Source organism: Pteropus vampyrus, unplaced genomic scaffold (genome assembly GCF_000151845.1).
Source record: "Pteropus vampyrus isolate Shadow unplaced genomic scaffold, Pvam_2.0 Scaffold151, whole genome shotgun sequence".
In the NCBI taxonomy this organism is placed as follows: Eukaryota; Metazoa; Chordata; class Mammalia; order Chiroptera; family Pteropodidae; genus Pteropus; species Pteropus vampyrus.
Genome location: NW_011888932.1, coordinates 3,534,909 through 3,554,238, shown reverse-complemented (window position 1 = coordinate 3,554,238; position 19,330 = coordinate 3,534,909). Strand labels below are relative to the sequence as shown.

At 38.0% G+C, this 19,330-nt stretch overlaps 1 protein-coding gene across 5 annotated transcripts in view; it reads right to left on the bottom strand.

The window, feature by feature from the left end:
• Positions 1-19,330, bottom strand: part of AK4 (adenylate kinase 4) — a 69,969-nt gene that overhangs the window by 2,281 nt on the left and 48,358 nt on the right. For all 5 annotated transcript variants that reach the window (XM_011369577.2, XM_011369578.2, XM_011369579.2 and 2 more), the window contains 2 exons: positions 2,201-2,373; positions 473-591 (listed from right to left, as the gene is read on the bottom strand). In XM_011369577.2, coding sequence (XP_011367879.1) covers positions 473-591; positions 2,201-2,373 — 292 coding nt within the window. The remainder of the gene's footprint in view (positions 1-472; positions 592-2,200; positions 2,374-19,330) is intronic.

Here is a 19,330-nt window from a genome sequence, read left to right as displayed (position 1 = left end):
ACCCCACATCAGGTTTAACACTCATTTGCAATATCTCCTTGGCCCTTGCAGCCATTTGAATGTGCAATCTTCAGCTTATAGTTTTAGCTTTTCTTCTGTTAAACTCCCTCTTGACATATCTAGGCCAAAAAGTCCCTTCTAAACTATCTAAATAAGACATGCGGGGGTGTCAAAATGTAAATTATTATCTCAGCCACTTGAAAAGCAAAATGGAAATAAGTCTAGGCACAATTTACAACCAAACAGACAGAGATGATAAAGTTTCCGAGCTTAAGAGAGTCTTAGCATAAAGTACTGGGCGTTTTCTCCCAAAACAACTCAAGCATTTCATCCCACTTCTGGGGAGGCCTCGGGCCTGTAAAGCTTATCTTAGCTGAAAGAATCACTACCCCACCTCAGCCCAAGGCCCTTCCCACTAGGTTCCACTCCTTTCTTGTTGGCCATCTGCCATGAAATGCTGATACACACTCACTTGTACAGTTCAATGACCGGCTTTGCCACATCCTTGTACTGTCTTAGCCTGGCAGCAACTGCTTCAGGTTTATCATCCTCCTGCTGGACTAACGGTTCACCAGTGATGTCATCGACCCCCTGCAAATACCAGAGAAACCAAATGGGCGACAGCTGGGCCATTCCATAGGTAAAAACTTTCCAGTGCAAAACTATGTATTCATTTTGATTCCTGCTACATGATGAGTTAGGCCTGGTGACAATAGTAATGGTGAAGATACTTAAAGAAATGGCACTCTTAATAGCATGTCAATCTTATTTCATAAAAGCAGACATTAAACCTTTATTAACCTCTCGGGTTTTTCCAAACTTTTTGCAGGGCTATTGATAAGTGGTATCTTCAATTCACAGTTTAAATTTCCATGCAGAACCCCCCCACTCCGCCGAAAAGCAACCTTTAGACAATGTCACACTGGTCCTCTAAATATTCCTAACACTGAACTGCTTTCTAAAGCCTGAGTTATTAACACAGAAAATAAAAGTCTCAAAAACCCAACTGGTTTACTTAGGAAAAACACTAATCTAGAAGAAAATATTTCAATACTGCCTCTGTCTATTTCCAAATTCTATCATGTAGCTTTTCTGAAATTGATCTTACTCAGGTTGTTTTACTAAATCAAATGATGACTTATCTAAAGGTGGATTAAAATAGGCATGAATCATATACACAGTATAATCAGGAACAAACATTCTGAGCACTGAAAAAGATTCATTTAAAAAAAAAAAAAATCTGATTTTAGATGTATCTTACTTAACCTCCTCAGGAACCATACTTACAAACAGCAAATTGGACACAGCAGAATTCTGCCTGCCATGTCCATGGCTATTACCCTGACACAAGAGAGATGAGGATGGGAGAGGCTGGACATCATCCACCCCCTTCCTTTATTTCACTTGTGGCTGCAAAGCTCAGAAGTTTTTTCCAGGACGTCAGAGTTCCAGCAAATACAACTGCTTTGAGAAAGAGCAGATGAGGGTTGGGCGACAGCGTCATCCTTTTGGGGGAGCTGGGCCATAGAAGCTGGTTGAGTTGGCCCTTTTACTGCTGTCTTTGGAAGCAGCAATATAATTGCAGGTGTTCCTTTAAGAGAACCCAGTCTTTGGAAGGCAAGTAGGCAGGTCAGTGTTAAAGCTTCTCAAATTTTATGAGAATCTTTGCAAAAGCAGCTCTAGGCAGAGCCAAAATGTGAATGAGGCATTAGTGCTGGACTTCAGTGCATATTCAGAGCCCTCCTTTCCTCCCAGTCATTTTTTTTCCTATAGTAGCTTTTTGGAATGGAAAGGAGAAAGAGACCTAATAAAGGAATTTCGGGACTACTTACATTTTTTAAAAAAAGGCTTCGAAAGGAGACCAGTGCTCAGCCAAAATGAATAAGACACTGAAACTTTACTGAACCTATAGCACCCAGGAGCTAGGAAGGCATCCTCATGTTCATTGCTAGGTTTGCTTTTTTAAAAGAATATTAATATTCCATATAAATAATAAAGATGAAAGTACCATTTTTCTCAAATCCCAACTAGCAATCAATGTTTATAAACTTTGCATTCCTTGTGAATGAAAATTTTAAATATTTGTTGGCTATATATATTTGTTCTTTTTGAACAGTGTCTTCACATCTTTTTCCTACTTTTCAGCTGAAATGTTTTGCTCTTTCTTGTCAGTTTGTGAAGGTACTTTGTATATTCTTACATGTACATGAGGTGGATTGAAGTCCAGGTTATACACCCTCCCACTAGGAGGGTGGATCCAACGCCGGCTGAGACGATCTTTGAGTGTTTCGAACGGAATGTTCAAAGTGATCACTAGATCCAGGTCGCAGATTCTGTCCAGGGCTTCAGCCTGAACTAATGTCCTAGGGAAACCTAAATGCCAAAACAAAACACAAGACATTTCTCAATTCCAATTAGTTGCTGAAATATTATCTACCTGCAGAATTTAATATTTGAAGAAAATTTGCTACTTTATAATGTGGTTCCAGCATTTGGAATACCCAAAGGTTAAGGAATTGCATGATAAAAGAATAAAGTGCATGAAACGAAAAGTCAGTAGACTGTTCCTAGCTCCAGTCTTGGCTCTGGTCTTAACCACCTGTGTGACCTTAGGAAAGTCATGGCACCTCCATTTCCTCTTCTGTTAAAGAAACAAAGGGTCAAAATTATATTTGTGTCTTTTTTACTCTAAAAGTTTATTATTCTTAGGTTACCACAGAAAAAAATTATATATGTATATAATTATGAGAGTCAAAATCAATTAAAGTAGGATCCTTCACTCAGGCTTCATCTGAGCCTGTACCCTGAGGTGGATAAAAGTCCAATCTCAAAGAGCACTGGTGCTTTTAAACCTGTTTGGATACTGCAAAAGTCATAAATTCAGCCTGGTTTTCTAAATGTGGGAAAATAAACAGCAAAATTGAAAGTTTTATTCATGGGCATCTCTTCTTCCTTTTTTTAAGTATAAACTCTAGGTGGCTTCAGGAGTTAGGGTGACTCCAAATTAAATTTTTCCCCCAAGGATTGACCTGCTTTAAATGTATCTCTAGGTTTGGCTGAGGTAGGACCACACGGTAGTATATTTTTCCTCACTAGATCACTTCAGGTTGTCTGCTCTGCTGAAAACCTTACTGTATCTAATATCACCTTTTAAAAATATCTTTTAAATCTTAGGTAAAAGAGTCAGGTGAATGGAGACCTAGATGGAAAGTATAATAGGAAGTGCAACATTCAGAAAAAGAACTTTTAAATCACTTTAGATAAGGACACTAGCCTATCTCCACCCTTTTGTCATTGAAGTATCAAGATGACAATGTAAAGATGGGTCTTCAGAGACCTAAAACACTCAACATTTTCCTATCACAGGAAGTCAATTGCTCAACCATAAATGAACATGAATGTACTGCACTCTATGTTGAAATCCCAACGTGGTATAAATGGCAAGTTGATTTCAGAGTGCTTATTGAATTACATGTGACAAAATTCACCTAAAGGTCATCTCTATGCTTCGGGTACCAACAACTGCTGAAAACTCTTCTCTAATATATCCTTCAAAGCCTTTCTTATTATTGCCTGTCCATGAGGCCAGGACCCTCTCTCCAAAGCCCATCCCTCCCAGGGTCCTCATGTATCACTTTTTCCATAAAGCAACAGGCCCCTCTTGCCCAGGACTCTGGGCTAAGTCATGGATGAGATTCCTGATTTTCCTGGGTCATGAATGTTTCCCAGTTGCAACTCAACTCACCCGTTTCTACAATTTCACTCTTAAGCTACCCATAATACCATTTTCCTATCTACATTTCCCTAATTTATTCTTCTTTTACTATCAAATAACATAAAGCCCAAAGATGACATTGGCCACATCGGCTTGCTTTCAGTATTACTCTCTAGAGGCTCCACTAGCTCCTTTCTACCTTTGAATGTGTCCAGGATACCTCTGCCTCAGGGCCTTTGCACTTGCTGTCCTCTGCCCAGAACGTTCTTCCTGCAGATATCTCAATATCTGACTATTATGTGGGGTATGTGCATAAATGTAACTTCTTGGACTAATATTTTAAAATAGCCCTATTCCCCTCTCATTTTCTATCTTATTATTCTTTTTATTTTCTATTTATTACTATAAAAAATTTCTTAGTATTTACTTTCTATCTCTACCTCACTCCCTGAGAAAAGAGATTCTGTCTTGACAACTGCTATTTACTTTTTTAACTCCTAAAAAACTGACAGAGATAAACGATTTAGAATATGGCCTTATTTCCAAAGTTTATGCCCCGATGAACATGCAAGTTCAATCAAAAGTTGCAAGTCCATCAGAAATTATCCATTCGCTATATTTTACAAAATTCAACATGTGGTCTGCAGTCCAGAACGAGTCTGAGCTGTATTAAGTACAGAAACAAGAAAAAGCATTTAGGAATTTTATAGCAATCCTACAGAGTAATTTTAAGTCTGTTGAATATAAAATTTGGATTTGAATGTCTTTTTTCCCCTTTAATTTTTCTAGTAATTTGTATTTTATTGTATTTGACAAGGGGATTGTTCTGCAATAGATTAGGGAAAAAATAAGACTAGACTTTCACTACAGATAGTTTGTTCTAGGCTTCCCTTCGAGCTTATTTTCTAATTTCTCCAATAAGAGAAACTATCCAATGGCCCCAGTATCTAACTTTTGATGTGTATTACAGTAGGGACGTCAATTAAGTTGCATCTGTTTCCAAAAGGACACAAAAAGAGAGAACCAAACCTGGGGCACGTATCAACTCTATTCTCACGGGAAAGACAGAACAAGTTCAAACAGAGGTGGGAAAAGGCTTATCTTGCAGGTTACAACTCATTTCACTGGCTATCACATGCCTAACCCAAGGTATACACGTTCCCAATAGGCAAAAGGGTTATTCCAGTGTTACAGATAAAATCAGAAGGAACTGCTTCACATTCTCATAGCTGTCTTCTTATGATCCATTTGCACTCAGGCTGGTTTCAACAGAAAAACTCAATGCAGAAATTGGTATTTCTGATCTTGCAATCCAGGCTCTTGTGCCAACAAGCATTCAGCCATCTTTCCTCCCACACTGACTCTGGCTAAGCATCCTCTTCACATAAAGGCACCCAAATGTTGGAAAATTATGCTGGAAAGTATGCTCATGGTGATTTTCTTTCGCAATAAAAAGATGGGTGATCTCTTTTTACTCTTCTACAGTTTCTAATTCTTTCTAATTGAACATATAGTATTTTCAGAATGGCAAAAAAATGCCTTAAATAATCCCTGACTACTAGATTTTTTTCAGATCTCAACAGAATTTCTATTAGATCAGGTTATGACTACTTGACATTTAGGGGAGTGAAAGGTCAAATTGTATTTGCCTGAGATCAAGCACGCCATAGAAAATTTGGCCTTAGCCTTGGAAGCTGGCAATTCCCGGCACATAGCTGGCAAACACTGAAGTGTAACACTAGGATAGTCGTCTTCTAGTTTTCCATTCAGTGACCATACTTATTTGACCAGCTTGCCTTATTTTAAAATCCCAATTTAATTCCACGAAATTATATGACTCTTTTAAGCTCTGCAAACTCAATATGTAACGTTCTATTATGGAATGGCTTGATTGCTTTCATAACAATTTATTAAGCAACTTTTCTTTTCATTATTAAGTTCAAAACCAAACTGAATATTAGAATTGGGGCTTTATAGCACCTGGTGCATTCTTGAGCCCCAAATATATGATAGCTACCAGGTAGATAACAAGGTGACCAAGGAACAAGAGTTGGACCTGTGTGTGATCCCTCAGGGCTCAATTCAGTCTATGCCTTCATAGATGGGGGCGGGGGGTGGGAAAAAGTCTCAGAAGAGTCCAGACAAAGCCATGCCTCCTTTATCTTTCTAATCAAATACCTTTTGAATATTACACACAACCTCAACTAGATTCTTTCCTCTGCCTTCCTTCCCCCAATAGCTCACCATAGACCAAACTGGGGATGCTAGAGAGAGAACCTTGGGAACAAGCCTGGGCACCATGCTAAGTCCATTAGCTAACACTAGCCTAACCTCCCCTACGCTGTGCACCAGAGTTTGGCCTAGATAAGCTTCCTGAGATGGGAATTTAAGCTGTGTCTCACTCCCCTTGCTATCCTCAGGTACTGTGCCTGGCACGTTCTACACTGAAATCCTAGCAAATAGAAGAGGTATACTTCCCACAAAAAGGCACTCTCCCACTAATTGCCAGGTCCTGCCTTTCCCTGTAAAACCCACTCTTCACTAAAGCTTCAAGAGGACAACTGGAATTAGAGAGATGGCTGCAACCAAAATAAGCCCAAGATCAATCTCTATGCACAACCCCCAAAACCCCTTTCAAAAATAGCCATTTTCTGAAGCAGTAGCTTCCAAAGTGACCCTCACTGGAGCACAGAAGATAATAGAATTTCTATTTATTTTTTGCTCATTCCTGTTAAGCTTCTATTTGAAAGCACATTTTAACGTATATATTAATAAAATTGTATACACACATGATTTATACATAACTATCTATAGAACAAAGATGAAAACTAAACATTTTTACTGGTAAGCATGCACAAAGAGTTTTAGAGATCACATTGCTAAAGACCTGAGTTCTCAGTTACAGTCTCTGGCCTTATTTTCTAGCATCACTAGTCACTATTCTGACAAGAAAACACTGTTCTTTATCCTTCGGATAGAGGTTGACAGCTGAAAAAAGTAGGAAAGAATAGAGAGTTCTAAAAGAAAATATAACAGTTTCTCCAACAAATAAAAGCTCAAATCTTATTGGCTAATGTTTCCTTATTTGATAAAGCTACAAGCCAGTCTTCTCAGCTTCCCAACTGTTTCTGAATTTGGGGGCCCTCTGGAGGAATGGGTGGAAAATGCAACTGTGTACAAAATAAACTGAACTCAGAACAGATTTCGAAAACATATTGGGTAGTGCCCATCTACTAGGCTCTCACATTCAGACCTAATAACCACAGAGAACAATTAATTCTGGTGACTTAGAGGTCTTATCATATTCTCCTACCCTCAAAGTAGGTTCAAGTTGAAAGAACCATGGAAAATACAGAAGTCTATGAATAAAGTTAAAATGGAATTTAGTTTTAAGATATTTATATTGTTGGAGTGCAACCATTTCAATAGTTTAGAAGTACCAACAGCAGAAATCAGTCATTCCACAACTTCAAGGGTTCCCCATCCGATAGGGCACATCAAAATTACCAGGGAAAAGATAAAGGGGGAAAAAGGTTATAGGTACTAAATTCCATCTCAGGCTTCCTAGAATGGAACATTTAGGCACAGGATCAGGACTTAGATATTTTAGAAAAAGCTATGCAGGTCATTCTAATATTTCCCAATTGATTAGGAACCACCAAACTTAGTGACAGCAATAGTGGATATGCAATATTAAATACTTGTTATGTGCCCATTTGAGGGGTAAGTTTCAAAACACTTCTAAGCAGGTACAAACCACTTTGAAGAACGAGTCTCATTATCTCTGTTCATAGGAGGAGAACTGAGAAGTGAGGTCCCAAACAGAGGCCAATCTTCCAGATTCACTAAGCCCCTAATTCAAGTCACCTGTCTATACTAGGATCTCACTTCTAAAGAAAGTGTGGCAGGGGAGAAAGTACGGTGTATTAGTGAGAACAGTGAAGCAGAAGTCAAAGACCTGGGGACTAGATGTGGTTTCAAAAGTGAAGGGAACCGCCCGGAAGCCAGACACTCAGGACTCAGGACTATAAACCTGTGAATTATGGGCACAAGCTTTGGAGTCAGACACACCTGGATTTCAATCCAGCTCAATCTGGCCATCGCTGTGAGAACTTCTGTAAATTTTGTCATCTCTTTGTCCTTAGTTTTATCAGATATAAAACAAGGTGCATTCATCTGCTAGCACTACCATAGCAAAACAACCACGGTACAGGTGGCTTAAACGACAGAAATTTACTTTCTCATAGTCCTGGAAGCAAGAAGTCTGAGATCAAGGTGTCGGCAGGGTTAGCTTCTTCTGAGGCTTTTCTCCTCTTTGCCTTGCAGATAGCCATCTTCTCTGTGTCTTTCCTCTGTTTGTATCCATATTTCCTCTTCTTATAAGGACACCAGTCATATTAAATACAGACTCACTCTAATGAGTTCTTTTTAACTTAATTACCTCTTTATTACCTCTTTAATTAACTTAATTACATCTATCCAAATGGAGTCACATTCTGAGGTCCTGGGAGTTAGAACTCCAACACATGAATTTGGAGGAAATTCAACTCAGCTCACAACAAAGGGTAATGCTCACTGCAGAGGGCAGGTGATTAAGAGGCAGGCCCTACACAACGTTTAAGTTAGGCACATAGTGAGTGCTCAATAAATGGCTGTGGCTGCTCTGGGGTTCAGCTGGCGTCCCAATTCAATCAAAAGGAGTTGGAAGGAAAGGTCCCCAATCCACCAACTCACCCATATTTAATTCCTTTTCTGAGATTTTCTAAGAATTTTGGGGGTCGCTGGTGCTGTGTGCTGTGCTCTCTGCCACAATCACAGCTCAGCGCTTCCAGTCCACAGACTCCGTATTCTGGTCCTCAAAAGAGAGCTCAACACAGCTTAGAACCCAGGGACAGCACAGTTGCTACTACCATTTCATTTTTAAACAGTAAAGCTCCTTAAATCTGCTTTCCTGATCCAGTTCAATATCTTACCATGATAAGCTTTAATTTGAGTTAAAGTTAAACAGACTAATAAATTAGCACAGACTTAAGCTGCTGATAGTACAAACAGCACCTTGAGGCAGCAATGAGACACAACTTGAAAGGAACTAATCCACATGCAGGCAGCGTTAATGGTAACACAGAATCCAAGTCCAGAGAGGTATCACTGTGCAGTCTTTTCTACTAGTGACACCACTTTTCTAGAAGCATTCACGCAGACAAGGCAGCTTTGCTTGGGAGAAGCTGAACTAGCTTGCTTCCAAGTCTACAGTTCAACAATAATTTAGCAAACAGCCTTATGCTTCACATATATTGCAGTCTACTATTCACAAATCATTTATATAAATTTACTTATCTCTTATTCTTCACTTTATCCTTATGAAGTGGACAGAGCAGGAATTATCACCCTCAATTTACCAGATGAGTAAGTTTGGATTTGGTGAGAGTCAACAGCAGAAGTTGGACTTAATATCAGGTATCAGGTCTCTGGTCATTTAAATGCTCTTCCTATTCTACCATGCTGTTGTTCCAGGGGTCTAAAAAAAATAATTATTAAAAGAATGCTAAACATCACTCCACCTTTCTTCTACGAAAAGAGCAGAGCATCACAGCAGCATCCCCATCATCTCAGTTACTATTTGAGCATCCCCAACATGCCAGATATACGCAGAAGAAAAGCCAAAACTTTGCAGTCGCCTACAAGGGCCTACTCTTGATCCTGCTACTCTCTCAGCTCGTCTTCGTGTCCGTTACTATGCGCCAGGCCCACTGACATCCTTGCTGTTCTGGAACAGGCAGGCCCACTCTCACCTAAGACACTTACAGTTCACGTTCCCTCTGCCTGGAACACTCTTGCTCCAGATGTCCATGTGTACCCTCGGCTCCCACAACTCATGACTCAAATTGTGTCTTGTCAGTGAGGGCTTTTCCAATCACCCTGTTAAACTGAGCCCCCACCCTCCTCCTGGCACCCTTACTCACTTTATTTTTGAGTGTTTCTGTTGCCACCAGAATATAAGCTGAATGAAGGCAGAACTTTTAAAGTTGTTTACTAATATATCCTTAGGGCCTAGAACAGTGACTGGCACAGAGTAGGTGAATAAATATTTGTTGAATGAATATTATCTCAAAAGTCACAATAATTCTGCAAGGTTAGCATCACCCCCATTTTAAAGTTGTAAAAACTGAGGCTCAGAAAATTTAAGTGACTTGCCCAAGACCACACATTTAATAACTGAGGAATCGAGATTTGAGCCAAGTGTTACATGACTCCAGAATCACCACCGTGTAGCACACCATGCTGTCTTCCTCCTGAACAGAAAACTGCAGAATGTGAAAAGCAAACTCTTGGATGGGGAGAATTACATGCAGCAGTCAGCTTACAGAATGACCTGAGAAATCCAAATCCTCGTGGCTTCAGGGATACTGCCTGGTCTAGTGCTGCAGGCACAGACATGCTGGATTCTGCCCCCACAGACACATAACAAATGCTCTGCATCTTGCTTTTCTTTCAATATATCTTGAAGATTTTCTTTCCACGTAGTACATATTGCTTGCTCACTCTATTTATAACTTCAGAGTACTCCGTGGTTTGGATGTACCATAATTTAACCAATCCCCTGATGGACATCTAAGTTGTTTGCAATCATACAACAATGAATATCATTGCATATGACTTGAAACACATGACTAGGGGAAAAATAGCTTAGCAGATAGGAATATAGACTCTGAAGCAAACTGCCACTTATTCACTTTGCGACCCTGGTGGTTACCTACCCACTGTGCCTATAAAATGAGGGCAATAATACCTAATCCAAAATGTTATTGTGAGGAATAAGCAAATTACTACATGTGAATCCCAGAATGGTGGCTGGCACAGGGTAAACTGTAGTGGGGAGGGTTGGAAGATGGAGCAAAGAGCCAATACTGGGGGGAAATCAAGGCAATCTGGGCCAAGAGGTAAAATAACAAATAGCAAGTTTGATCACAAGAAAGACACGAAGGATAAAGATGAGTTTGGGCTTCTATAAAAGTATGAAAGAGGCAGTGCAGAAGACAAAATAATACCACCATCACCTCCATCATGATGTTTTCATGGTGGAGAATGAGTCTCCTTCATAACAGAAGAGATAAGAAAGTAGCATCCTATGGGGAGACAAGGTTTCCTTTAAGGCAGAAGGTAGAGAGAGTATTCTGCAGAGAGCCAGAGCATGTACAAAGAAGGGTGGAAAAAGTATAAGGAAAGATGATTCTAGAGGAGACAGTGAGTCAAGAATCAGGGGGAATGAGGAGGGGAACCAGTAATAGAGAAAGAGAAGAGGATGAAAAAGGACTTCAAGGGAAGACTTACCTTCCCATTAATAACCAAGCATCACAGACATGAAAGACAGTTGAAAGTGATTAGCCACATACACTAAAATTTTTAGGGTGGATGTGGTGTCCTAATCTCTGCAGTGGTCACAAAGGCCCTGGGGATGGGCTGGGGCTCCCACCAAAGTTTGGGGTGTAGTGTCACATGTCTGGAGACAAGCTCTCTGTCTTGCATAAGGGCAAAGGCTCCATGAAGCAAGTAGCAGTATTTATTTGTCTACGAGTCTCCTAAAGTATAAACATTCTTTAGCCTATAGGTCCTAACGCAAAGGCTTCAGGGCAATATGAAATGGTGTCCTAAAAGGCAAGAACAGTAGCTGTGGCACTCCTCGAATTGATTTATATCAGTGTCTCAAGCTGGACTGAGCAAGTCATGAAAGTAATTCAGGTGTAATTTCACTCAACCAGCTACCAAGAACAGACTCAGCAAAAGTGCAATCTGACCAGCACATTTTAAACCATTTTAAGCAGAGTGTCATTATCCAGTCATACATATTTAAAAAAAAAAAAAAAAGAAGAACATATTGTCAGAAGAGCACACAGTATGAAAACTAGTAGAAACCTATGGAGCAAGAATATCCCTGTATCAGGACATGAGATGTCCATATTAATCTGGGGGTGGGGATATGAGTATTTTGCTCTCGAATACATTTAGTTAGCATTTGCTATCCAGTGATCTATGTTCTCTTCTAAAGAACTATTCCTGGCATGAGACTGAATTTCTTGATACTTTGAATGAGTAGGATATTGGGAATTGAAAGAAAACTAATTAGCAGAAGTATAGAATGTTAAAACGTGATCTGTGGAAATCTTATAACCGAAAAATTTATGTCTAAATAAGAATGACCATTCTGAACGTGGAAGTATTTCAATGCATACATAAAGTATTTAAATGTATTCTAAGAGATTATCTTCTCTTAAATAAGTGATTTCGACTAGGTGGGCTTTGATTACAATTGTGGGCCCAAGGAGAACTTGCCATTCTAGGTGTGGGTGTGTATTTTTCTTTAAATATGCTTGCTCACAGTCTCTGCTGAAATTAAGAGCTCCTTGAGGGCTGAGGCTATGTTTATTCCCAGAGTGCCCAGGATACAATCGGATTCCATGTGGATATAGTATTCCTGGTGGACAGGGATTACTGACCAAGTGGACTGCCGTACACTCAAACTCTGTCAACAGGTGGCAGCATTACCAATATTTCCTTTTAGGAAGAACTGCAACAAAGTTGTGGTATGCTTTTATTTTTACTAAAAGTAACCCTCAAAGATATGCTTTCTAAATGACTGGCCTATTCCAGCTTCCTTAGATAGTCTATTCCAAGTAAATATATTCCATTAATTGCTGAAGAAACCAGAAAACCCAATCAGCAAAGTCAAATAAAGATCACTTTTTAAACACAGAAAGCTTGCTTTCCTCCCTTCAACTACAATTATGAGACTGTTCCATCACATGATTTCTCACCAGGAGCATGGAAAACCTACCTCATGCTTCCATACTAGGCTATTCTATCCCTCGTCTCCTGACCTAGCCTAGAAAAGCTGCTCCTGTCAAATCAAACAGCCAGCCCACACGGAAAACTAACATTTTATGTAGTTAAATTTCTCCCTGTATCTGTCATGCTAGATCACTAATTATGGTGCCTAAGGTTGTTTTTTTAGACATCCCTACCCCCAAAAAAGATTCACTAGGTGCAGGGAGATGTCACTTAATTCCTGACTGGTGTTGTGTTTCCAGCAGTGCTGGCCACTGGGCCTTGGCACCTGCCCCCATCGGCCATGCCAAGAGCCTAAGGGAGGGCAGTTAAAGCTGGAGGTGCCACAGCAACGAGCTGTGACAGTGGATGGGAATAAGGAAATAGGACGCTTCTGTTTTTCTAATTTGGAGTGCATTCACTCCAGAAAAAAGGCGCAGAGCCAGAGTCCACCATCACATCCCCAAACAGAAAAGCAAGCACTCCACTTGACAGAAATATAAAGGCAGTTCTGAAGGGCCACATCCGCCTATGATTGGCAGCTTGTGAAAAGGCCACACTACATCAAGCTCCCTTCCTACTTCCATTAAGATCTGGGGCCAACATGGAGAGACTATCTATCTCTTCCCAGTTTGTTGGGAAAGCAAGAACCAAATTACAAATGCAAGCCACTGTTCATCACAATTAATCACTGAATGACTAGAGTTGAAAGCAGGCAGTTATTCTTCCACAGTCGTCCCTAACCCAGAGTTATTCAAACCACGCAGGCCACCAACCAGAAGCCTTAACAGCAAGTTAAAATTAATCATCATCGAAACCTGTTTTATGAAGGCCTTTTCCCTCTCAGCTTATAATTACCTTACCTGTTTACACAATATTTAATTGTACTCATATCTAAGACTTCCATATTCAACTTCATTTGTTTTTTAATTAACAGATTGTAAAAAAAAAATAAGAAGCAGCTGTGCTCCAGATGTTGGCAAACGGAGCTTAGGCTACATCATATCACCTTCTGAGTTCCGCATTTCCCACTGTGCTGAGAGCCCTAGGATCCACTTTCTTCTCACTGCGACCTTCCTAGGACACTTGGAACGCCTCTATTGTATATCCTAGAGGTTAAGAGATTTGTAATAAATAGGTCCTACTCTCGAGAAGCTTGTAGCTTACTAAAAATGATTTAAAAACTCAGACATTCTATAATTACTACTTACTGATCCACTGATAAAAAGATATTCTAGGAAATTTGGTTTTAAACCTTAAGTCTGCCTCTTCTAAGTAGCCTAGTGAAATAAAGGATGAATTCCTGTTAAGTAGGCATTCTTGAGGAAATTCCCAAATGGCAGTGAGGTTGTTTCGCATCAGCATGATGACTTTTCCTGATTAAGGACAGAGATAAATACTAGCGTATAACCTTTGATGTTTAACAAGTCATTGTTAAATACTAAAATCATTGAGCCCTTTTCCCAGTAAGGGAAGAGGCATACTGTATTAAGGAAGGATCTGACACCTGCAAATTCCTGTTTTAGAATTCTTCTTGCTTGTTCTTTGAACATACATCTCAATAAAAAAATTAGGGGAATACTGGTCCCCCTGTATCTCAATTAAGACAAAAGGAATTTATAAATAATTTCATAGGCCCGTATTTTCATCCCAAGGAAAATATAAAGACTGAGTATATCCTACACAGGTTCAGTAACAGGCTGCTGGTAAGACTTCTCTACCATCAGACATATATTTATCAGCCTTTTCTATGCATCCAACACAGTTGGAGGTGTTGGAAATACGGTCATGAACAAAACAGATGCAATCAGCTTTCTGAGGGCTATATTGGGGGTGAGGGCATAAAGAAGATGCAAAACATCAAATATGCAGATAAGTATGTAATGTCACGTGATTGTAAGGTCAGATGAAAGAGTGACGTGGGTACATAGGATGTTATAGGAAGGACTCTCGGAGGAGAGCATATTTGAGTAATGATCTGAACGCAGCAATCCACATGGATATCTAGGGGTAGAACATTACTGGTAGAGAGCATAGGACGTGCAAAGGCTCTTCAGCATGAGCATATATGGCACATACAGGAAGAGATAAATTACAAGGTAGTTATAGAATATTAACAAAACTTTGCTCTCCCCTGCTGTCAAGTAAAAGATCTGAACATGCTTGAAGGCAAAAAGAAACAAAGAAGAAAAATAAACAAAATATGATACAGAGAATAGTCAATAAAATGTCCAATATAACTGGCATTCTTGAAATAGAAAAACTGAACAAATAGTCAAAAAAAAGAAAAAAGATATAATACAGGAGAGTTTCCCTAAAGAGAAAGAACTGAATTGTGAATCAAAAAGACACTACATAAAAGAGGTGGGGTGGAGGGGACCCAGCATTAAGATATTCTATTTGCTTTGAGTATGAAGAAACAACTCTTCAGGAAGTCTAAAAAGAAAAAAAATATATAAAAGAGGGGAAAAATCAGTCTGGCCTTAGGCTTCTGCAGAGCAAATATTCAAGCCAGAAGAAGAGACAATGGCTGCAAAGTTCTGAAAGACACAGGACCACTCAAGAATATCACAGTCAGCTGAATTGTTGAACAATGAGACATTCTCAAACATGCAAACTTGTGGACTATAGCACCTCATAAGCCTTTCCGAATGGAGGGAGGGAAAGAGGAAAGAAGAAAAAACTAACAAAATCCAGTCAACCAAGTGATGAACGGAAAAGTCGTGTTAAAAAGCAGTGCCTCTAATTACTATGTTGTACACCTGAAAGTAATATAATATTGTATTACATCAAATGTAATTTAAAAATAAATTTTTAAAAATGTTACTTGCAAAAAAAAGAATATCTTATTAAAAGCAGGCTATAAGGCATTATGATAATTTTTTTTGCAATATGCATTGAAATGTATACTGAAATGCTTGACAAACCTCAAAAAATGCACCTTCTTCACAAAATGACAGAAATATTAATCAATGAGAAAAACATTGCAGATCATTTGGCTGCTATCACCTACCTACTACATAACAATATCTTTTCTCATAAAAATTGGAAAAAGTTACGAGCAGATGGCCATGCCATATAAGCAACAAACTATCAAGAATGAGCATTTATGAATACTTTACTTTTGTTATCAAATAAAACTTAGAACCAGGTTGTTAATCTGACACCAAAAAAAAAAAAAAAAGCGGCATAGTTTTATTCAGATATAATTCATATACCATGCAATTCACACATTTAAAGTTTACAATCCAAAGGTTTTTAGTATATTCATCAAAATATAACCAAAGTATTAACCAAAATAAAATGAACAGAGAAGTAGTAGTGGGTAAGAGAACCAGTGCACAGAATTCATTGAAATTTTTAAAATGTAAGACAAAAAAATAGGAAATTAAAGATATAGATAAAAATTCATAAAAATTTTAACAACAAAAAAAACAACAAAAATTGGGAAGGGGAAGAAAGGTAGGAGGAAGTATATTAAGTAAATATATAAGTAAGAAGTTATTGTTCACTGTTGAGAAATTATCTGTCTAAATTTAACATGTGAAGGTTTTTTTTAAAAACAAATATGTCGATTTCCTGTTAGCTTTCATAATTTTAAAGAGCTCCCATAGGAATTAAAATTCCTGGTGATGAAGAAACGTTTATTTGAAACAGTAATAATTCTTTCAGGTTCACTTCAGCTTTTGCTATTGTGAAATTTGAGTAAAATTAAATACTTCTTAAAAGTACGTAAAGTATGATGCCATTCTTACACATTTCTATCTGCGCATGTGCATGGAGAGGTGTCTAGACGACAGTTTTCAACTGTTAACCCTGGTTATTTCTGGCTAGTGGGATTTTAGGAGATTTGTTGCTTTTCCGTAATGGTTTGAATGTTTTATGTGATCATGTATCACTTTTATAAAAGCAGTGTAAAAAGATAAAATTAAATTCTCTGCATTTTTCAACATCACATTCTACTTTTAATCCTAATCAACTTGTTCATCTTTCCAAAATCTGGGTTTTCTTATTAGTGATGGGACAACCAACAATGTTTTACATTGTTTTTGTTTTATATTACTAGGTAACGTTTAATGGAAGATGAGTAGTTTGATTTAGTTATGCTTTCCTCAAGTGTATTTAATGAGAGGTGATCCTTATTTATTAGAATGACATTTTTAAATTCTCAGCAGTTTATTATTGAAAATGTTAAGTTCTAACATTTACATTAGCATCTACACACACACGCACACACACACACACCTATGTAGAGAGAAGCTTAACATTGATAGTAAAACATATCTACCATTTGACCATCTACTATGCTCCAGAATTCCACTAGAGTTTTACATTTGTTAGCCAATCTTTGCAAACCTATGCCATTATACTTCTATTTTATGGATGAGAAAAAGGAATCCAAGAAAGGTAACTATGCTTGGTCAAGAATACACAGCTAATAAGTTATTCAGGCCTGATTCATAAGTCTGTGCTTTTTCCACTACATTACTGTTTTCTTAGTGTGGTGCTTTGTGCATACTAAGTGCATAATAATTGTTTCATTTTAAACTAGCAAAGAACACCTCAGATGCTTTGGATGAAGCTTTGCAATAAATTTTCTTAATTTATCCAATTCTCAAGATACCTGTTTCATCAATTTATGAAGCAGGCTCTCCTAACATCTAAAATTAGGATTTGAAGATAGTTTCATCCTGTGTCTTACTCTATAGACTTCTAATTAACTAGTAATAATAAATGAGCTATGTATCTCTAAAAGTATATGACAAGACATGCTTCGAATATAAAGAAAACCGTAGTTTAATGTCTAAAGTGTATCTAAATTTAAAAATTTCTGTATCATTGATTTTTAAATGTTAGTTGGTAAGAAAGTTTAAAAAAAGTTATTTACTCTTTCAAACTCAAACTTTTAAATTTTATTTTTAACCTCCTCCTAGCTCATTTTTAATATTGACTTTGATACTTATTCAACTCCCTGTTTTTGAATTTCACATAATGTTTAACTTTTGCCCCCACACACTTTTCCGGCCTCATCTGCTCGTATTTTCGGCTGTAGGATTATCCAGACTTATGATTTCCATGAAACAACAACACACCATCTTGTTTCATGCCTCTATAACTTTTGCACATGATGTTCTGTCTAGAACGTGCTTTATTTCCACTTTCAAAATTAGCTCTTATTGTCACCTTCTCCAGGAAGCTTCCCTAATAGTTAACTCTCTCACTCACAAAAGACGGTCACAACCACTCTCTTCTCTGTGCTACCTCTCACCTTTCACTCCATTCACTGGTGCTCCTAAGATCTTATATTGCAATTGTTTATGCAGAATTTCTCCTCTTGGACTATGACATCAGAAAGTGTTCTATTCCCTCCTCAGATGGACCAATGCCAAGCATATTAAGACACGTAAAAAATGTATACTCAATTCATTTTTCTGATCTCTGAACCAAGTTTTTCTAGGGTGTGCTCAAATATCTGTATCCAAGTTTTCCATATGGCCCTTAATGCTTGCCTGTTAAAATCTAGTCATTTTCTGAAAACACAAACTGATTAAACAAATTCAGGATTGTCTATCATATTAAGATTGTTTCTCATTCCAAAGCACCAGTCAGATCAGAAGAAATTTCCAAGAAATAGACACGGGGACAGGGTCTCATGAGAGATTCCAACCAAACGAAGATGAGACTCAAGGTTCTACCATGTTTTTCACTTAGATACTCTTGAGCTCATATTGACAAAATTGGTGTAATAAAAAAGTTCTTAATATAGTTTGGATTTAAATCAAAGAAATCAAAGACGACCCTCACTGCCTAGGGTTGCACAAAGGTTGAATCATCACTAGATTCAAATTCCAAGAGGGCCAAGTCCTGTCCGCTCTGTTGCTCTACTATATGTCTGGGAAATGCCTGGCACAGAATTGATGCTCAATAAATAATCAGTTTTAGGGAAATTTTTGAATAGTTAGAATCAAAAGAAATTTGCACAATCACCTGTGACCATGAACAAAGGGGTTGCAATAGCTCTAATGGAATCAATAAATAGCTGGATATAGAATGAATGGACTATGCAGTTTAGATAAGGTATATCATAAGATGAGAGTGTCCTAAATTTCAAGTCAGGTGTCATCAAAATGACTTCTAACCTAAACCTACTGAGTAATTATCTTTCTCAATCAATACTGCTGTTTAGAAAACTGTTATCTAGTCTTATTTATTTATTTACTTACTTACTTACTTATTATTTATGCCTCCAGCACCTGGTCTTCCTAGGTGGTCTACCATCCAAATACTAACCAGGCCTGACCCTGCTTAGCTTCCAAGGTCAGACATCGGGCTTGTTCAGGGTAGCATGCTGTAGACCACGGACTGTGGCTCCACTGGGGCACAAACCGAGGACCTTCTGCATGTAAAGGTCCTCCATGTCCTCTAGTCTTATTTAAAGTAGATACTAACATTATTTCTTCTTTCTGCTTACCTTCCCACTATAAAGTAATATGTTCTTCTTCCTCAGTAATACTATTCAACCTGAAATTAATTATATGTCTATAAATTCTTTTATTTAATATACAAATACTTAATCATGTTAGGAAATATAATCAAACATAGATCTCAGGTTTTATAATTCCTTCTTCCAAGAGTATAACTAAAAAATGACAAGTCTATTCTAAAACACAAATTTAAAGATGCACCATTTTGGAGAAGACTGTTATGGCTTTATGGCTATACTAACAATTTTTAAATCAACAAAACCCAACAAACAAATGTTGATGCTTCATGAAGCCAAACCTACAATAA